A 21,862-nucleotide genomic window follows, 5' to 3' on the forward strand; every position below is an offset into this window, starting at 1 on the left:
GATAAATTCAGAATCCAGCAAAGGACTAAAGAGAGAAAATAAGCTCGGAGAGCAAACTAGTTAACAATATAAAAACTGACAATAAGGGCTTCTTTAAACCTATAAAAAGGAAGAGTGAGATCATAGGCTTCTTAGTAACTGAATCTGCGGAGGTAGTTATGGGGAATTTAAAATATTTTATTCAAGGTAATTTCATATGAATAAACCAAAGCAGAAAAATAATCATACAACATTGTAAATCACCAACATCCACTCACCAGCCCCAGCTCCCCCAATATTGTCTCCTGAAAGAAATCAATAAATGGCTTCTACCTCCGAGTGAGCCCATTAACCGACCCCCTCAGGACGAACTTGACCTTCTCCAGCCTCAGGCATTCCACCAGGTCACTCACTCACTATCCCGCTTTCGGCTGCTCCGAGTCCCTCCATCCGAGCAAGATCTGTCTCCGGGATATCAGGGAGACATCGGCCTCTCTCGCCCCCGGATCCCTGGGATTTCCTTCACCCCAAGTATCGCTACCTCTGGGCCCGGGCCACCTTCACCCCCAGCATCTCAGACATAACATCCACAAACCCCTGCCAGAACCCCTTCAGCTTCGGACCTGCCCAAAACATGTGAACATGATACACGGGCCTCCTCGCACACCGCCCACAATTATCCTCTACCCCCTCAAAAAACCTACTCAACTGTGTTACCGTCATACGTGTCCTATGAATTGCTTTGAACTGAATGAGGCTTAACCTCGCACACGGCGTGGACATATTCACCCTGCGAAGGCCTCTGCCCATGTCCCGGCCTCCACCTCCCCTCTCAGCTCCTCCGCCCACTTAGGCTTTATGTCCCCCCACCAGGCCCCCTCCCAGTCCATTAACTCCTTGCAGACCTCGGACACCTTCTCCTCCCCCTAGTCCTCCTTTGACAACACCTTATCTTGCAACCCCAGGGATGGCAGCCCAGGCAAGGATGGCACCTCTCTCCTCACAAAATCCTGGTCCTGTCTGTACCTAAAACCATTCCCCCCGGGCAGCCCGTACTAATCCACCAACTTTGTGAATCTACCCCCTGTAAAAAGATCACCGAATCGCTCAATATCTGCCTGCTGTCACCCCTGAAACCTTGCATCCAGCACCCCACCCCGCCCTCCCACCCCCCACTTGGCGCAAATCTATGGTTGTCACAGATCAGTGCCCATACCGAGGCATCCTCCAATCCCAAATGCTGCCTCCACTGCTGCCACACCTTTAAGGCCGACACAATCACTGAGCTCATGGAGTGCCTGGCCGGCAAGAACGGCAGAGGCGCTGTCAACAACACCCGTAAGCTCGTTTCCCTACACAAAGCTACCTCCATTCGCCCCCAAGCCGACCCCTCCCCACTACCCATTTCCTGACCATGGCAATGGGCAGAGGACTTAAACAGATATTTTGCATCAGCCTTTACGGTGGAAGATACTTCGAACATCCCATTAATACTAAAGAATACGGGGGAGGAATTGAATACCATCAAAATCATGAGAGAAGTGGGTTTAGACAAACTAATGGGGGAAAAGGTAGACAAGTCCCCCGATCTTAATGGCTTGCATCCTCGGATAGTGGATGCATTGGTTCTAATTTTCCATAGATCCTTGGATTCTAGAGAAGTACCGGAGCATCCGAAAATTGGCAATGTAACACCCCTATTCAAAAAAGGAGGGAGGCAAAAAGTTCAAAACACAAGCCGATTAACCTAACATCTATTGTTGGAATCAATTATTAGAAGTAATAACAGCACATTTGGAAAATCATGATCTAATTAAGCAGAATCAGCATGGCATCAAAAAAAGAGAAATCATGGGCGAAATTCTCCGGAAACGGCGCGATGTCCGCCGGCTGGCGCCCAAAACGGCGCAAATCAGTCGGGCATCGCGCCGCCCCAAAGGTGCGGAATGCTCCGCATCTTTGGGGGCCGAGCCCCAACCTTAAGGGGCTAGGTCAGCGCCGGACGAATTTCCGCCCCGCCAGCTGGCGGAAAAGGCCTTTGGTGCCCCGCCAGCTGGCGCGGAAATGACATCTCCGGGCGGCGCATGCGTGGGAGCGTTAGCGGCCGCTGACGGCATTCCCGCGCATGCGCTGTGGAGGGAGTCTCTTCCACCTCCGCCATGGTGGAGACCGTGGCGGAGGAGGAAGGGAGTGCCCCCAAGGCACAGGCCCGCCCGCGGATCGGTGGGCCCCGAACGCTGGCCAGGCCACTGTGGGGGCACCCCCAGGGCCAGATCGCCCCGCGCCCCCCCCCCAGGACAACGGAGCCCGCCCGCGCCAGCTTGTCCCGCCGGTAAGGTAGGTGGTTTAATTTACGCCGGCGGGACAGGCATTTTAGCGACGGGACTTCGGCCCATCCGGGCCGGAGAATCGCGGGGGGGGGGCCGCCAACCGGCGAGGCGCGATTCCCGCCCCCTGCCGAATCTCCGGTCCCGGAGAATTCGGCACACGGCGGGGGCGGGATTCACGCCAGCCCCCAGCGATTCTCCGACCCGGCGGGGGGTCGGAGAATTTCGTCCCTAATTAGAGTTTTTTTGAGGAAGTTTCAAACAGAGTGGATAGAGGGGAACCAGTAGATGTGTTGTATATGGCCTTCCAGAAGGCATTCGACAAGGTACCTCACAAAAGGTTAAATCATAAGATAAGAGCCCATGTTAGAGGTAGTATATTGGCATGGATAGAGAATTGGCTAATGGGCAGGAAACAGTGAGCAGGGATAAGGGGTTCTTTTTCAGGATGGTGACATGTAACCAGTGGGGGTCCAGAGGAATCAGTGCTGGGCCCACAACTGATTACAATATATATTAATGACTTGGAGGAAGGAAGCAAATGTACTGTAGCCAAATTTGCAGATGACACAAAAATAGGTGGAAAAGCATGTTGCAAGAGGAATATAGACAATTTGCAAAGAGATATTGATAGGTTAAGTAAATGGGCAAAAAGTGAGCAAATGGGAGTATAATGTGAGAAAATGTGACATTGTTCATTTTCATAGATCATAGAATTTACAGTGCAGAAGGAGGCCATTTGGCCCATCGAGTCTGCACCGGCTCTTGGAAAGAGCACCCTACCCAAGGTCAACACCTCCACCCTATCCCCATAACCCCATAACCCAGTAACCCCACCCAACACTAAGGGCAATTTTGGACACTAAGGGCAATTTATCATGGCCAATCCACCTAACCTGCACATCTTTGGACTGTGGGAGGAAACCGGAGCACCCGGAGGAAACCCATGCACACACGGGGAGGATGTGCAGACTCCGCACAGACAGTGACCCAAGCCAGAATCGAACCTGGGACCCTGGAGCTGTGAAGCAATTGTGCTATCCACAATGCTACCGTGCTGGAAGGGAGAACAAAAGAACAGAGTATTATTTAGATGGAAAAAATTGCAGACAGTTGCAGCACAAAGGGACTTGGGGGTACTTGTGCATGAAACACAAAGCAACAGAAACACAGAGATCAGGTAATCAGGAAGGCTAATGGAATGTTGGCCCTTATTTCAAGGGGGCTGGGGTATAAGAGGAAGTCTTGCTGCAACTGTACAACGTACTGGTGAGACCACATTGGGAATACTGAGAGCAGTTTTGGTCCCAACTTTATTTAAGGAAAGATATTATTTCATTGGGGGCGGTTCAGAGAAGGTTCACTAGGGTGGTCTCCGGTATGGAAACGTTAAATAGATTGGGACTCTGCTCATTGGAATTCAGAAGAATGAGAGGTGATCTCATTGAAACAAATAGGATTCTTAAGGGGCTTCACAGGGTAAATACTGAGAGGATGTTTCCCTTCACGGGGACCAGAGGGCATAAAGGTTAAGTCATAAGATAAGAGCCCATGTTAGAATATATTGGCATGGATAGAGAATTGCTAATGGGCAGGAAGCAGTGAGCGGGGACAAATAATATCTGAATAAAGCGGTGTCCATTTAAGACTGAGATGAGGAGGAATTTCTTCTCTCAGAGGGTTGTGAGTCCTTGCCACAGAGAGCTGTGGGGGGCAGAGTCTTTGTGTATATTTAAGGCTGAAATGGGTAGATTCTTGAAGGGAATCAAGGGTTACTGGGAAAGGGCTGGAAAGTGGATGTGAGGTATATTGGATCAGCCATGATTCTATTGAATGGAGAAGCAGGCTCGAAGGGTCAAACAACCTACTCCTGTTCCTATTGCTTGTGGTCTTTGAGGGTGTTCAGATCATGAGCCCAAATTCTGCACTACCGGCCTGACCTGCTCCATTGCAGGGATAGGCATGTCTGCCATAATTTTGATGGAGTCGGGCCAGCCTTTCTTAGACTCGTGGTTCACTGCACCTTAGAGGTGTTGTGAACCACATTCTGCATGAGGGAATCTTTTGAAAGGTAAGCGAAAAAGATCCTCCTCATGCCCCCTTGCCGAGATATGCCTCCCTATTGCCCCCTCATGCAAAGATATGCTCCCAACCCACCCTCTATACCCCCATATGACAAGGTATGCTCCCCACTAACCTCCTATGGCCCCTCAAAGCCCCATGCCAAGCTATGACAGCATAGGTCAGAGAGCCAGAGTTGTTAACCAAACAATATTATCTCTGGGGCTCAGGTATTTCTGTGAGTTTATGGATTTCTAGGTTCTCCACATGGAAGAGATAATAAGATTTGGATAAGAGGCCAGAAATCTCGGGCGCGATTCTCCGACCCCCCACCGGGTCGGAGAATCGCCGGGGGCTGGCATGAATCCCGCCCCCGCCGTGTCCCGAATTCTCTGCCACCAGAGATTCGGCGGGGGCGGGAATCGCACCGCGCCGGTCGGCGGGAATCGCGCCGGTCGGCGGGCCCACCCCTGGCGATTCTCCGGCCCGCGATGGGCCGAAGTCCCGCCGCTGTCAACCCTCGCCAGCCGGCGAGGAAGAGGGCTGCATTCAACAAAGCCAAGGCCACCCTGTATAAAACTGGAGTCCAGTTCGATGTGGTGTACCTGGTTCGGCTTAGAGTGAATTTCGATGGAAAGGATTATTTATTTTTTGTGCCAGGAGAGGCATACTCCTTTGTTGAGAAACACGGGTGGGGCGCGGTGTAATAGAGATTTTTGAGTGTTGGCGACGGGCATGTTTGAATTGTTGGGGGTCCATGTTTATTCTTGCATTTCCGTGTTCTTGTTGGTGTTGAATTTTCAGTTTGGGCTTGGATAAGGGGCTTAGTTTAATGTGGGGTTCTGTTCTGATAGTTATGAAATATTTAACTCCCTTTCGGAGCATAATAGTACACCATTAGAGGGTCGGTGGAAGGGTTCTACCTAAGATGGCAGCCATTCGTTTTCTTTTTTAAGGAGCTAGTCATTGTCAGCTGTTAGGTGGTTAAATTTAATATGTGTTTTTGCTTGTTTGTCTCTTTCTTCTATTGTGCAATTGTGGTTAATTATTTTGGATAGTTTTGTTTAATATGAAAATATTTTAATAAACATATCAAAAAAAGACAACAGTGGAGCACTCTCTCAGTATCACACTGGAAGCGTTGACCTAGATTATATACTCAAGTCTTGTGGGACTTGAACTCATCAGCTTCTGACTCAGAGCCGCGAATGTTGTCCACATTGATCACACTGTGAAGGGAGAAGACGAGAGTAGTTTAAAGGGATTCCGGGGAATACCACACTGCCTGGCCTGGGAGCTGTGCTTTGAATTGCTGAACAACATGAGGGAACAGGTCTACAGAGCACCAGAATCAGTAATGAGGATTTAGTGGATACATGAGAGGGGGAACCAAGTGCCACTAACACTAATCGCACATAAAATGATGGAAACCATTCCAAGGATTGGCCTGGCCAAGAATTGACAAACGCTTATGGAGATAGAAACAGAATGAATTGAGAATGGAAAGATGATTGAGGGTGTTACAAATAAAGAAGATTGTGGGAATGTTTATGGTTTGGACAATAGCATGAAGACGTCACGACGGCTCCTTGGGAATCTTGCCTCATGATCTTTCACTGCTTCAAGATCTGATGGATTGGAATCGTTTTTGGTTGGTGAATACGCCTGGGTGATCTGGAGAGTCTTGATAACCATATCTGTACCATCTGTGACTTCCTGTAGAAACCTGATCAGAGCAGCAGATCCAAGCACCCACTCTTCCTGACTGACCTCATCAGTAGCTAAGTGAAGTGAAGTGTTGTTCTTGCTACTGGTGCTGCTTCTGGTGCTGTACCTGCTGCTGGAGGTGCTGCTGCTGCTGGGACTGCCGGTGCTACTCCTTTTGTTCCTTGTCTGAGATCCAAGGTGGAGCTACATATGCCTTTTTCATGCTGCTGCAAAGTCTGGAAGCTGTGAAGTGCAGATCAAAGGCAAAAACATCCTCTAAGATTAAAGACGTCATCTCCTAAATTTTGGAAATTACCTCAAAAGCAGTGGAAACACACTCAGAATAGGTCCTGTCAGCATAGGCAATGAAGCAGCTGGATGATCTCTGTATTTCAAGGCTTTTTTGCCTGTCAGTTTCTCAGCCCTGTCAACTCTCTCTGTCACCTTGCCTTTCTCCTTAAACTTGTACCGCCTCCACCCTGCTCCCCCTTGCCGTCAACCCCCTGCACCCCAGAGTATCAGAGTGGGGGAGGGGAAAAGAGTACAGTTTAACAGGAGTAACAGAACAGTGAGAGACAAGAAGGTCATAGAAAGGAATGAGTTTGAGTGGGAGATAATGTGATGAGTCTTGGTTACGATAATTTCTTACCTCCATTTCCCACACTTGATTCTGAAGCTGAAGTAATTTTTCCAGCTCCTGTTGTCTTTTAGGCTTATCAGCTGTTAGGAGCAAAGTCAATAAAGAGAAACAGGCTTAATAAAAGAAGACAAATCTCTCAAAGTTCTTCTCTCCCATCCTACCAGACCCAGTTCCCAACCTAGTTAACACTATCGCTGTTTAACAACACCCTGCAGAAACAAATCCTTATTTTTCCCGGGATTATCTGTGACAATCCAACCCTGCTACCAGGAGAAACCTTCTCCCTCTTTTCACCATCAAAATCCCATTTAATTTTGCAAAACCCCATCAAATCGCCTCAACTTCTCTTTCCTAAGAAGAACAACCCTTCTCCTCTCGTCTCACTGAAGTCCCTCATCTCTGGTACCATTTTGGTAAATCTCCTTTGCACCATCACCAAAGCCTTGACTTTGACCTAGGATTTGGCTCCTCCCTCTGTGATGCACGATCAATTACGGCAAAGACGAGGTTAAAGCATAAGTGAAGGGTTTAATAGACTAGAACTGTTCCCCAGCAGCTCAGGTACAGAACGAGGGTTGCTGGGACGGCACCGACTCTTATACCCTGCCTACCTGGGCAGAGCTACATACTATACAGCCAATGGTAAACCCCCAGGTTTAACCAATGGACTTCAGACTCTCGGGTGCTGCAATACCTGATAATACCACACTCTGCAACTGGATCCTCGACTTCCTGACCCATAGTCCACAAACAACACCACCTCCTCCACGATGGTCTTCAAAAAGGGGGCCCCGCAAAACTGCATACTTAGCACCTACTATACACATGTAACTGTGTGGCAAAATTTGGCTCCAACTCCATCGAGAAGTTTGGTGATGACACAACCGTAGTCGGTCGGATCCAAACAATGATGAGTCAGAGTACAGGAGAGAGATGGAGAACCTAGTGGTGTGATTCAACGACAACAATCTCTCTCTTAACATCAGCAAAACTAAGGAGCTGGTCATTGCCTTCAGGAAGCAAAGTATCGTACACAATCCTGTCTGCATCAATGGGGCTGAGGTGGAGATGGTTGACAGCTTCAAATTCCTCGATGTGCACATCACCAACAATCTGTCCTGGTCCACCCACGTTGACTCTACAACCAAAAAAGCACAACAGTGCCTAAACTTCCTCAGGAAACTAAGGAAATTTGGCATGTCCACATTGACTCTTACCAATTTTTACAGATCCACCATAGAAAGCATCCTATCTGGCTGCATCACAGCCTGGTATGGCAACTGCTTGTGGCCCAAGACCATAAGAAACTACAGAGAGTCATGAACACAGCCCAGTCCATCACATAAAACCGCTTCCCATCCATTGACACTGCCTACATATCTCGCTGCCTTGGAAAAGTGGGCAGTATAATCAAAGACCCCTCTCAACCAGGTTATTCTCTCTTCCATCGGGCAGGAAATACAAAAGTCTGAGAACATGCGCTAACAGATTCAAAAACAACTTTTTTCCCGCAGTTACCAGACTCCTGAATGACCCTCTAATGGACTGAACTGATCTCTCCACACAGCTTCTCTACTGAGTAGGACTATACTCTGTATGCTTCACCCGATATCTATGTCTATGTATTTACATTGTGTATTTATCGTACGTCCTATGTTTTATCATGTATGGAACGATCTGTCTCGACTGTATGCAGAACAATACTTTTCACTGTACCTCGGCACACATGACAATAAATCAAATCCAAATCCATATCTTGCTGAAAGTAGACAAAATATATATACATAACATATACATATTTAATTTTTAAAAATAAATTTAGAGTTTCAATTATTTTATTTCTAATTAAGGGGCAATTTAGCATGGCCAATCCACCTACCCTGCACATCTTTGGGTTGTGGGGATGAAACCCACGCAGTCACGGGGAGAATGTGCAAACGTCACTCGGACAGTGACCCAGGGCCGGGATCGAACCTGGGACCTCGGCGCCATGAGGCAGCAGTGCTAACCACTATGCCACGGTGCCGCCTAGAAAAAAAAAATATATAGCTCTACTATCTAGTCGTGAGGCTTGGTGTCATCGGCAAATTTGACAATACTGCAATTGGCGCCGCAACTGCTGTAAATAAAAAGCAGAGGCCTCGACAGAACCTGCACCACATGATACTGCATCTTTGTTACACAGCATTAGAACTAGACACAATTTTATTTGCAGTAATGAAATAGCCTTTACCATTGGACAGTTGGAGTAAACTCAACTTTTCTTCCAACACAGCTATTTTCTGGTTCTGTCAAAAGAAGGAGAATATGATTGAGCCTCTGTTGAAGAAAATATTTCAGTGTCCGTGTTATGACAGGGTGGGTAGCTGGGAAATTATTTTGCAGCATTGTCTGGGAAACTCGCTTACTTTCCTGCTGATCTCCTGTGCCTGGGTTTGGACTCTCTGTTCCATCTCGGTCAACCGTTTCACCATCGTGGACATGAGCTTAGTGTCACTGAGATTAGAGTCTGGAGAGACACAAACACAATATTAATGAAAGACAGCAAACACTAAATACATTACAGGCAAATCCAGTTAAAAAACATTAACAGAAATGTTGGTTTTACAGACAGGCTTGCAGATTTGTACCAGATTGTGGTTGTTCGTCTCCTTTCCATAGTGGGTCAATTTATGTCAGCTGAATTGTTCACGTCACAGCCTGAAATGTATTTTTAAAATAGCTGAGAGGCTATTTTTGTTTTATTGTTGAACTTACCGCAGATAGCTTAGCATTTGAGTTGCGAAAATGATGCCTCTTCCACTAACTCCTTTCTGGCCTGCCTTGTTAATCAAAGGGAATATTAGAGCAATGCCGTTTACACAGCTGCCTGACATTCTAAACTGACCACTTTCTTTTGTCATCCGAAGTATCGTTTCTACTACATACCCTCATTATCACCATCATCGCCATGATCGTTTAGGAACTGTTGAAGCTCCTCCAACTGTCCTCTTAAAGGCAGGAATCTGAAACCTGATGTGTGTTGTACTGTCTGCGCTCTCTCTTTCATTGGCCAGTTCTGTGCTGTTGTTCTAATTCCAGGATTAGTTCATGCATCTTTTGATGGTGTTTCCTCCATCGGGGCTCTGGCTGCAGGTGCTCATCCGAATTTGATCTCAGAAAGTGGTGCGAAGTGGGTGATATTAGATTGGCCGCCCATTGTGCACTGTTACTCCCTCAAACATCTCACCTCAAAAAAACTTAAATCTTAATTGATTATCAACCTTCAACTTCACCCTTTATATAAACTAATAGACATCCATGATTGAAATTTCATGTGGCTGGTCAGTCCTGCAACACAGCCTCCACGTAGGATCATTTTGCTGATAGTGTCGATTTGGCTGAAGGGTTCCTCCACGGAAACACAATACCGCTTTTAAGGAAAATTCTATTTATGGAATGAACTCAGCCCCAACCCATTTCTTAAAAATGAGATTCACCTGTATATCAACATTACCCCAACATCCTACATTCAAGAGAATCATAGGAATCTACCCAGAGGCTAGCCCTTTGTACAGTGTGATGAATGTAGGAAATTGTTAAATTATATTTTGTTGCAGTAATGTTATAAAAATATATACATGCCTGCGAAAGCTGTGATTAAGGAATCGTAAAGGTGAGGTAATCATTGGTTTTAACATTTTCTTGCTTACAGAGATGTGGCTAATGGAATATTGTTACTGTTTTTGGACATTCCCTGGGGTGTAGATAATTAATGAGGGATGTTGTTGAGTCCTAGTTAAGGAGGTCATGGGACATCTTAGTGGGATACAGATGACGTATTTAATGGGAGGAGCCAGGTCTGTCCAGATTTTGGCAGTCTTGCCATTGGATTTGAGTCTGACAAGACAGAAGGATTTTCAGGTTGTTCCTGAAAGGGTCTCACGCTAAAAGGACTGCACAGAGTACAGAATGTAACTTTGATTGCTAACTTTATTTATGAGTAGATTTTGAATTGTATTGGGTTGCTGATTAGGTGCCATACAAATAGTGGAAAGTGCAGACGTGATTTAAAGTTTTTCCTTTTTCTAAGAATTATTTAACCAATAATTGTACAGCTATTTCTTTGATGTTACTATGATTGATTCTGTGTTTAAATTTTGTTTTAACATAAAAGATACCTATTGGCCAGAGTCATCACTCCTGGGGTGAGGTGTCCTTCCCTCACAATTTTACAAATTGCAAATTGTTTGGGGTTCCTCTTTCGGTATCCTAACAAAAATTGGGGTCCGGTCCGGTATCCTAACAGCAGATAGAATGCCAGATTGGAGCTCAGAGCTCTAATCCTATTTTTTTGTCAGCCCCTGTACTCTTTCCATCAAATGATTATCTAATTTCATTCCAAACACTAAGATTTTCTCACCTTCAGTTGTGATTTGTGGCAATGATTTGATCCGATTTATACTTGAAATAAAAATCCTCCTGTCCTTTGCTTTTTGTTTCTAGCATTATCCTGATTACTTCTTCTTCTTCCAGCTGCTTTTGATGTTCAACCCTCTCACCTCGCATTTAGAAACGTTATGCTCTACTACACATCCAAATGCATGCTATTAGGTGAATTGGACTTTCTGAATTCTCCCTTAGTGTACCCGAACAGGTGCCGGAGTGTGGTGACTAGGGGCTTTTCACAGTAACTTCATTGCTGTGTTAATGTAAGCCTACTTGTGACAATAAAGATTATAATTATTACCATATCCTTGATCCCCTTCACCCTCAGTGCCATATCTAACTGCTTCGTGAAAATATACATTGTTTTGGCTTCAACTACTGCCTGTGGTCATGAATTCCACAGGCTGACCACTCTCAGGGTGGAGAAATTTCATCTCATCTCTGTCTACCCTATGTCCTCAGACTGTGACCCCTGGTTCTGGACATCACCTGCCGCCCCCAACCCCCCCCCCCACCCCACCACCCACCCGCCCCCCCCCCCCCCCCCCAGAACATCATTTCTGCATCTACCCTGTTCAGTCTTGTTAGAGTTGTATAGATTTCTAAGAGATCCACCCTGATTCTTCTCCAGTGAATACAATTTTTTAAAAAAAATTCCAATTAAGGGGCAATTTAGCGTGGCTAATCCACCTCCTGCACATCTTTGGGTTGTGGGGTGAGACCCATGCAGACTCAGGGAGAATGTGCAAACTCCACACGGAAAGTGGCCCGGGGCCAGGATCGAATCTGGGTCCTCAGCACTGTGAGGCAGAGGTGCTAACCACTGCGCCACTGTGCCGCCCTTAGCGAATACAATCCTTTTTTTTAATGTATTTTATTCCAAACGAAAATAAAAGATTACAAAATATAAACAATTCGGGGAACAAAGTCCCCAACACACAACTGTACAGTTTGTATGTATTTTCCATTTTTCACCCTTCTTCCACGTACAGATCCCAGTTCACAGTAACGTCAGTGCAGTGTTAATGCAAGCCTACTTGTGACACAAATAAAGATTTTAGTTCTACCCCTTCTCTTTCCCACCACCGCCTCAACTTCCCATGTTCGCCACCCAGTAATGATGTAGCACGTTCAGCAACGCCAACCCTCCTTCTGCCTCTGTCTCTGTAACAGGGTCCTCTTAACCCTTGGCACCTTCCCTGCCCATACAAAATTTGAAATAATCATATCCAGTTTTCAAAAGGCAGCCTTCGGTATAAAGATTGTGAGTGTCTGGAAAATGAACAAGAACCTCGGCGGAACGTTCATCTTCACCACTTGGACCCTCCCTCGCAAAGTCAAGTGCAGCGTGTCCCATTCTTGAGATCCTCTCTAACCTGCTCCACCAGTTGTGTTAATTTCCATTTGTGTAGCATCACCCATTCCGTTGCTACCTGAATCCACAGGTATCTAAACCGGTCTCTGTCCAGCTTAAATGGCATCCTCCCCAAGATTGGCTCGTCGCCCCAACTCATTCACCTAGAACACTTCTCTTTTCCCCACATTTAACTTATATCCCAAGATCATCCCAAACGTCCTCAACAGGCCCATGATCCTCTCCATGCTCTACAGCAGGTCTGAAACATACAATAGTAGGTTGTCTGCGTATAGCGACACCCGATGCTCTCTTTGTTCCCTTGTAATCCCTTGCCACTCTGCCGATCCCCTAAGAGGCACTGCCAGAGGCTCTATAGCCAGCGCAAACTGCAGCAGCGACAGCGGGCACCGCTGCCTTGTTCTCCTGTGCAGTTCAAAGTTTTGTGAACCCATGTCATTGGTCCGCACACTCACCATCGGTGCCACATATAACAGGCGTACCCATGCCACAAACTTTGGCCCAAACCCGAACCTTCCCAGGACCTCAAACAGGTACCACCATTCCACCTGGTCAAATACCTTCTCAGTGTCCAAGGACACCACTACCTTCTGCAACTGGGCTTTCGACAGGGTCATGATCACGTTTAACAGCCGCCTTATATTACTAGAAAGCTGCCTGCACTTTACGAAGCCTGTTTGGTCCTCTTCAACAATCCCCGGGACACAACCTACCATTCTGCCCGCCACCAACCTAGCCAGCACTTTCACATAACAACAATATGGGTCTATACGACCCAAATTCCAATGGGTCATTCCCCTTTTTGTATTAATGTGATCGATCGTTGCCTGCATCATTGTCTCCAGCAGCTCCCCCTTCTCCAACGCCTCATTAGACGACCCCAAGAGGTGTGGTGCTGGGTTCGTCACAAACTCCTTATAGAATTGCGGCGGGTAACCATCGGGCCCCAGGGCCTTCCCTGACTTCATACCCCTTATAATGTCCAATACCTCCCACAGCCCCAAGGGCTCCTCTAGCGCCTGCCTCTTCTCTTCCTCCAACTGTGGAAACTCCAGTTTGCCTGAGAACTGTCCATGTCCTTCTCTTCAACCCCCCAGGTTTGCCTTGTACAGCTCTTTATAGTAATCCCTAAACGCCTTGTTTATCTTCCCCGGCACTGACACCACATCCCCTGCCCTAATCCGTATCTTTAATATTTCCCTGGACATGGCCTGCCTTCGTAGCTGATGCGCTAATATTCAACTCGCCTTTTCCCCATATTCGTACTGCATCCCCCCTTGCCCTACGCAGCTGTCCTACCGCCCTCCCCGTCGTCAACCTATCAAATTGCCCTTGTAATATTTTCCTTCTCACCAATTCCTCTGTGGTGAGTGCTCTCGAGTACTCCCTATCTACCTCCACTAACTCGTTTATTAGCAATCATATTCCTCGCTCCTTTCCTTATCTGCATGTGCCTTGAATGAGATAATCTCTCCTCGGACCATTGCTTTTTGCGCTTCCCAAAATGTGACCGCCGATATCTTCCCGTTTTGGTTCAATTCTACATAATCTTTAATCACATCCCGCACTTTGTCACAAAAACCTCTATCTGCCAACAACCCGAATCGAGCCTCCACCCCGGCCTCTGATCCTGTCCCGATCTCAGTTGAATCTCCAGCCAGTGGGGCGCATGGTCCGAATTTACTATCCCCGCGTACTCTGCCCCATCCATCCCAACAAAAACCTCCTGGCTTACCAAAAAAAGCCGATTCTTGAATACATCTTATATACATGTGAGGAAAAGGAATTCCTCCTTCCCCCTGGATTCTTGAAGTGCCACAGGTTCACCATACCCATCTTTTCCATAAACCTGCCCAGTTCCTTTGCCATTTGTATCCTACCCATTGACCTGGGGCTCGACCTATCTACCCTTGGCTCCAAGTCACAATTAAAATCTCCTCTCATAATCCACTGGTGCGTGGCCAAGTTCGGGATTGCTGCCAGCAACCCCCTCATAAAACCTACATCATCCCAATTCGGTGCATACACATTCACCAACACCACTGGTATCACCTCCAATACCCCACTCACCACCACATATCTCCCACATTTGCTAGTTTTAAGGATTTAGCTGAGAAATTCCAATTGCCCGGTTTTAGTCTTCTCAGGTATTTTCAAATTCGCGATTTTTCACGCAAGGTTTTCCCTTCCTTTCCTTTGGCATCATCCTCTTCGCTGTTGAAGACAACTTTGACTTTGGATAGATCGGACATATATGGCCATATCCTTTCAACGGTTTCTGCTCTGTTGTGTGAGGTGAGGACAAAACGGGACGGCGAATTGGGTCCCATTCTTAATGTTGAGGAATGAAGTGAGGCGCTCCACAAGATCAACTCCACATCTTCATGTGCTCGGCTGAGTCTGATTCGATTTAAGGTCTTGCATAGGACTCACTTGACCAGAGCTAGGATGAGCGGCTTCTTCTCCGGGGTTGAGAATAAGTGTGACCGTTGCTTTCAGGGACTGGCTAATCACATATCTTCTGGTCCTGTTGTTCCAAGTTGATAAGCTTTGGGCCTCTTTCTTTAACACCATGTCAGAGATATTCTGGGTAGAGTTGGATTCATGTCCGCTGGTGGCTATATTTAGGGTGTCTGACTCGCCGGTACTTCAGTCTGGGATGAAGGCAGATGTCCTCGCCTTTGCCTCATTGGTAGCCCGGAGATGAATTCTGCTTGGCTTGAGGTCTCCTACTCCACCTAGTGCCTCGGCTTGGTTGGGTGACCTCATGCCTTTTCTACATTTGGAGAAGGTTAAGTAAACCATTAGGGGAAGGGTTTTACCTAAGATGGCAGCCATTTATTTACTTTTTTAAGGAGTTAGTCACAAGTCAGCTGTTAGGGGGTTTAGTTTATATTTTGTGTTTAAGTTAATGTGTGTTTATGTTTTGTTTTTGTTTCTCTCTTCCATAATGTATTTATGTTTGATTATTTTGGGTGATTTTGCTTAATATGAATTTTTTTAAATAAACATATTTAAAAAAAAGACTGAGTTGGATAAATTCTTGATTGACAATGGAGTCAAAGTAGATAGGCGGATGAAGGAAAGTGGAGTTGGGGCTTCAGTCAGATCAGCCATACTAGATGGGAAAGCACACTTGAGGGGTGATGCTCGATCAATGACTCCAGAAGCGAGATTGGATGACAATTGAAGGCTTCATTGGACTAGATGTTTCCCCCAGCAGCGCAGGTACAGAATGCAGCTGCTAGGGAGACACAGACTCTTATACTCCACCTTACTGGGCGGAACCAGCAGCAGGCTTCACCAATGATCTTCCTGTCTCAGGTACCTCCCACACCAATGATCTTTCAGCCTCAACCTAGGTACGTAATACCCCTAATACCGACTACCACATTCACCCCCTGTTCAAAAACAAAAGAGTCCGGCAGGGGTGGTGGTCTCGCATCATACAATGGTAGAGGTTATGGTAGTACCCGGCGGTGGTACAGTGTTTTGCCTTATTACATGTCTCTACTATTTGCAGTATTCATTTTACATGTACATATCAGAATGAAGCAATTAGTCGATCGGGGGCCCTGGTCATCATCTGTGATCGTCGCAGTTTCGGCGGTGATGCAGGCGCCGGCTCGGGCATCCGTGACTCTGGGAGTGTGACTTCGGCTTCTTCGGTAGCTTCATCACCCCTGGGTGGGACCAGTGGAAGAACCGATCCACCTGGGAAGGGGGCAGCCATGGGGTGCGCCGGTGGGAGGGAGAGTGGGGTTGGTGGGTGGGGATCTAGCGGGCGCCAGGTCCCATAGGGAGACCGTATACTGCCAGCCGTCGGGGTACACCACATAGACGTATTGAGGGTTAGCGTGAAGGAGGTGGACCCTTTCTACCAATGGGTCCAACTTGTGCGCCCGCACGTGTTTGCGGAGCAGAATGGGTCCAGGAGCTGCCAGCCAGGTTAGGAGCGAGGTCTCGGAGGAGGACTTCCTAGGGAAGACAAGGAGACGTTCATGAGGTGTTTTGTTTGTCGTGGTACACAGCAGTGATCAGATGGAGTGGAGTGCATCGGGAAGGACCCCCTGCCAGCGGGAGACTGGGAGATTCCTGCACCGTAGGGCCAGTAGGACGGTCTTCCAGACCGTTCCATTCTCCCTCTCTACCTGTCCGTTTCCCTGGGGGTTATAACTGGTCGTCCTGATCGAGGCGATGCCCTTGCTGACCAGGAATTGACGCAGTTCGTTGCTCATGAAAGAGGACTCCCTATCACTGTGTATATAGGCGGGGAAACCGAACAGGGTAAAGATACTGCGGAGGGCTTTTATGACGGTGGCTGCGGTCATGTCGGGGCAGGGGATGACGAATGGGAACCGGGAGTACTCGTCAATAACGTTCAGGAAGTACGTGTTGCGGTCGGTGGAGGGTAGGGGCCCTTTGAAGTCCATACTGAGGCGTTCAAAGAAACAGGAAGCCTTTATCAGGTGCGCTTTCTCTGGCCTGTAGAAGTGCGGCTTGCACTCCGCGCTGATTTGGCAGTTCCTGGTGGCGGTCCCGACCTCCTCGAGGGAGTAGGGCAGGTTGCGGGTCTTGATAAAATGGAAGAATCGAGTGACCCCCGGGTGGCAGAGGTCCTTCTGGAGGGCCCGGAGTCGGTCCTGATGCGACCATCAATTCACTCGAAGACACGTGGAGAAGTAAACCGTGGTTTTAATCAGCTTAGAACTGAGCCTGCCTGTGACCGGTACAACAATGAAGGCGGCCCCGCAGGTCAGCAGCTCTTATACTTCCTGTAAAGGGGGTGGAGCCATGGGCAGAGCCTGTACATGCCCGAACATATCCCCTGTGGGTGAAGCCACACAATGGCCCATAGGTAGAGCCCACAGAGTTAATAACATAACACAGTGCACTGGTGAATTATCAGTAATTATACATTCACCACAGGTCCACTTGTGCGTTGGCACATGTGCTGCGGGATAGGGCATCATGAGGCTCGTTTAGCTTCCCGGGACGATACAAGATCTCATAGTTGTAGGTGGAGAGCTGGATCCTCCACCGTAAGATCTTATCGTTCTTTATCTTGCCCCGCTGTGCATTATCGAACATGAAAGCTACCGACCGTTGGTCAGTGAGGCGCGTGAATCTCCTGCCGGCCAGGTAATGCCTCTGGTGCCGCACAGCTTCTACTATGGCCTGGGCCTCCTTTTCAATGGATGAATGACGGATTTCTGAAGCATAGAGGGTGCGTGAGAAGAAGGCCACGGGCCTGCCCGCTTGGTTGGTTGAGGGTGGCCGCGGACGCGTCGCTCTCGACTTGGAAGGGAAGGGATTCATCGATTGCGTGCATCGTGACCTTTGCGATGTCCGCCTTTATGCGGCAGAAGGCCTGGCAGGCCTCTACCGATAGGGGGAAAACCGAGAATTGGATTAGTGGGCGGGCCTTGTCCGCATAATTGGGGACCCACTGGGTGTAACATGAAAAAAATCCCAGGCAGCGTTTCAGGGCCTTGGAGCAGTGGGGGAGGGGAAACTCCATGAGGGGGCGCATGCGTTCGGGATCTGGGCCTATGACTCCATCATGCACTACGTAGCCGAGGATGGCTAGACGGTCGGTGCTGAACACGCATTTGTCCTTGTTGTAGGTTAAGTTAAGGGTTTTTGTGGTATGGAAGAATTTACGGAGGTCGGTGTCGTGGTCCTGCTGGTCGTGGCCGCAGATGGTGACGTTGTCGAGGTACGGAAATGTTGCCCGCAAACCGTACCGGTCAACCATTCGGTCTATCTCCCGTTGGAAGACCGAGACTCCATTTGTGACACCGAAGAGAACCCTTAGGAAGTGGTAGAGCCGCCCATCTGCTTCGAATGCAGTGTACTTGCGGTTGCCCGAGCGGATGAGGAGCTGGTGATAGGCGGATTTGAGGTCCACCGTGGAAAAGACCTTGTATTGTGCAATCTGACTGACCAAATCAGATATGTGGGGGAGAGGGTACGCGTCGAGCTGCGAATACCTGTTGATGGTCTGACTATAATCGATGACCATCCTGTGCTTCTCCCGGTCTTTACAACCACAACTTGAGCTCTCCAGGGGCTGTTGCTAGCCTCGATAATACCAGTAGCCGCTGGACTTCCGACCTAATGAAGGTCCGGTCCTGGGCACTGTACTGTCTGCTCCTGATGGCGACGGGTTTGCAATCCGGGGTGAGGTTCGGGAAAAGGGAAGGCGGGTCGACCTTGAGGGTCGCGAGACTGCAGACATTGAGGGGGGTATAGGGCCGCTGAATTTAAAGGTCAAGCTCTGGATGTTGCATTGGAAGTCCAATCCCAGGAGTGTGGCAGCGCAGAGGTGAGGGAGGACGTAGAGTCGGAAATTTTAAAATTCTCTTCCCTGGACCCCTTGATCTCCACAGAGTGAGACCCGGAGGCCAGGGAGATTCTTTGGTTAACTGGGTGTATGGGAAGAAAACAGCACCTTACTGTGTTGGGGTGTATGAAGCTCTCTGTGCTCCCGGAGTCGATCAGGCAGGATGTTTTGCGCCCGTTGATGAGCACGGTCGTTGTCGCGGTCGAGAGCGTTCGGGACCGAGACTGGTCCAGGGTCACCAAGGCGAGTCTGGTAAAAGTTGAAGATTTTCCTCGGGCGGTGTGTGGTCATCCGAATCGAAGTCCTGAGTCTCCAGCCAAGATGGCGGCGCCCATGGGTCTCACATAGCTGGGGGTGGGCAAGATGGCGGCACCCACGCATCGCACGTGGTCCCTGGGGAAGAAGATGGCGGCGCCCGGGGCCCGTACGTGGCTCGGGAAAATGAAGATGGCGGCGCCCGTAGTCCGCGCGTGGCCCGTGGAGAGAGTTGTGGTGGCAGCCCCAGTTCGCCCCCGGAGGCAGCGGCGACCGCCCAGGCCTGGCATACCGCCACGAAATGGCCCTTTTTGCCACAACCTTTGCAGGTGGGGGAGCGGGCCGGGCAGCGCTGCCGGGGATGCTTGGCTTGCCCACAAAAATAACAGCGTGGCCCCCCGGGGTTTCCTGGTAGCCGCGCGGCACAAGCATGTGGGGGATGGGGGATGCATCGGGGTCGGCCGCAGGTGGGTTCCACGCTGCCCAAGGGGCTGCCGCGCGGTCGGGGACATCCGCGCGGGCGTTTCGGAAGGCCACATCCAGGGAGCTAGCAAGGGCCCGTGCCTCCTTGAGGCCTTGTGTCTCTTTCTCCAGCAGCCGCTGACGGATTTGGGAGGACAGCATACCTGCAACGAATGCGTCCTGGATCAAATGTTCTGTGTGGTCGCTGGCTGAAACTTGCGGGCAGTCACAGTTCCTACCTAGTACCAGGGGCGCTCGGTAGAATTCATGCAGCGATTCCCCTGGGATTTGTCACCTTGCCGCTAGCAGATGTCGGGCATAAACCTGCTTTACTGGGCGAATGTAGTGTCCTTTCTACAGGGCCATCGCGGCCTCGAAATCGTCCGCATCCTCGATGAGGGTGTAGATCTCTGGGCTCACTCTCGAGTGGAGAACTAGAATTTTCTGGTCCTCCGTGGGTGCAGCCATGGCCGTCCTGAGGTACCCGTTGAAGCACGCCAGCCAGTGTTTGAAGGTTGCTGCTGGGTTTGCCGCGTGGGGACTGAGTTGCAGACACTCCGGCTTGATTCGGAGCTCCATTCTTTAAAATCTAGTCCAATAAATTGATGCTCGATCAATGACTCCAGGAGCGAGATTGGATGACAATTGAAAGCTTTATTGGACTAGATGTTCCCCCAGCAGCGCAGGTACAGAATGCGGCTGCTAGGGAGACACAGACTCTTATACTCCGCCTTACTGGGCAGAACCAGCAGCAGGCTTCACCAATGATCTCCATGCCTCAGGTACCTCCCACACCAATGGTCTTACAGCCTCAACCTAGGTACCGTAATACTCCTAATACCGACTACCACAAGGGGCCGAATGGCACAGTCCTGCTCCTAATTTGTATATTTTTTCTTTGTGTTTCATTCACATGGTCATTTCTCTGTCCCCAGTGTATTTACCTTTTGCCTTTGATTTGGATGGCGAGGAGGAAGTAGAAGCTGTTGAGGAGTGTGGCCATGATAAAGGAGGCAGGATTTCACTCAGCAATGCAGCCTCATCATCTGCAGGAAGAGACAAATGTTTTAAGGGGGTCAATGTTTTGCTGTATTTTTGCCTCTATTGAGTAAATCTCCTTTTACGTTGTCCCATCAAATACGTCCAGGGCAGGTACGGCCACACAGCAGGGGTTAAATACCGAGTAAAGCTTCTTCAACACCATCTCATAAATATACCTAATGTGCACATCAAAACTACCTTCTCAGCCAAGGCAGTCAAAATACCATGGCCAATGTGTGCTGAGTGAAATGCTGGTTCCTTTCTTGGTTGGTTTTTCGCCCTCCCATTGATGCACATTCTGCTCAGATGATAGGAGCATTGCTGACTTTACAAGGTGTGCAAAGAACTCAGCACACATGCAAACACATTGTTTGCAGTGTATGCCTCCTTAGTCCATATAAATACACATTTAGTAAAGCAATCACTGCTATCCATGAGGCAGAGTAGAGTGATTCTGGAGTTAAGCAGAGAACCTGAGAACAAGGTCCACAAAAGGGCTTTAAAGGTGGAAGGGCCAAATCAGAGGCCTTTAAAAATCAGAAAAAGCAACCAGTCCACCACTATGGGAACCACTCTGAAGGGTGAGGTGGAGAGGCCTGCCTGGAGTATTGACCTTCTGGTCTGCTGGCTGCCTGAGCGAGGCAGTTGAATTGCTCCCTATTACATTGGGAAACTGAAGGACAACTGAAAAATCCCAGTCATCCTCCAGTCACAATGCTCAGCTACAATCATCATTAGCCCAATTGCTCATCTGCCTCGTGGAGGTGGATAGCATGGCTGGTTTCTGAACCTGATTCAACCAAAATGGCCGGTTCCAGGAACAGGGTCGGGAAACTGAAACTGGCCTGAATTTTTAAGGATGGTTGGGGCTCAGCTTCCAGCGTCCGAAGAGTCGGACGGGATCCAGCTGGCTCACTGCCATCTTACGCATAAACAAATGTTGACTGCCAATGGGCTGGTTTAGCACACTGGGCTAAAGAGCTGGCTTTTAAGGCAGACCAAGGCAGGCCAGCAGCACGGTTCAATTCCCGTACCAGCCTCCCCGAACAGGCGCCGGAATGTGGCGACTAGGGACTTTTCACAGTAACTTCATTTGAAGCCTACTTGTGACAACAAGCGATTTTCATTCATTTCATTTTCATTTCATTTCAATAGGTGGGACTTCTGCCCCTCAGTTGGGAGGAATTCCTGCCTTGGAGAGCTTCCAGCCAATCTGATGGCTGGTAGCTTTCTAGTCCCGG

At 48.7% G+C, this 21,862-nt stretch overlaps 1 protein-coding gene across 2 annotated transcripts in view; it reads right to left on the minus strand.

Moving 5' to 3' along the window:
* The window catches only part of ubxn11 (UBX domain protein 11), a 175,293-nt gene that overhangs the window by 129,292 nt on the left and 24,139 nt on the right, over window positions 1-21,862 (minus strand). The window contains exons 3-6 of one of the 2 annotated variants that reach the window (XM_072501011.1): window positions 20,525-20,626; window positions 9,123-9,223; window positions 8,948-9,002; window positions 6,724-6,794 (exon numbers count right to left, since the gene is read on the minus strand). In XM_072501011.1, coding sequence (XP_072357112.1) covers window positions 6,724-6,794; window positions 8,948-9,002; window positions 9,123-9,223; window positions 20,525-20,626 — 329 coding nt within the window. The remainder of the gene's footprint in view (window positions 1-6,723; window positions 6,795-8,947; window positions 9,003-9,122; window positions 9,224-20,524; window positions 20,627-21,862) is intronic. The other variant, XM_072501012.1, reaches the window with a different exon arrangement.

The sequence above is a fragment of the Scyliorhinus torazame genome, chromosome 1 (genome assembly GCF_047496885.1).
Source record: "Scyliorhinus torazame isolate Kashiwa2021f chromosome 1, sScyTor2.1, whole genome shotgun sequence".
NCBI lineage: Eukaryota > Metazoa > Chordata > Chondrichthyes > Carcharhiniformes > Scyliorhinidae > Scyliorhinus > Scyliorhinus torazame.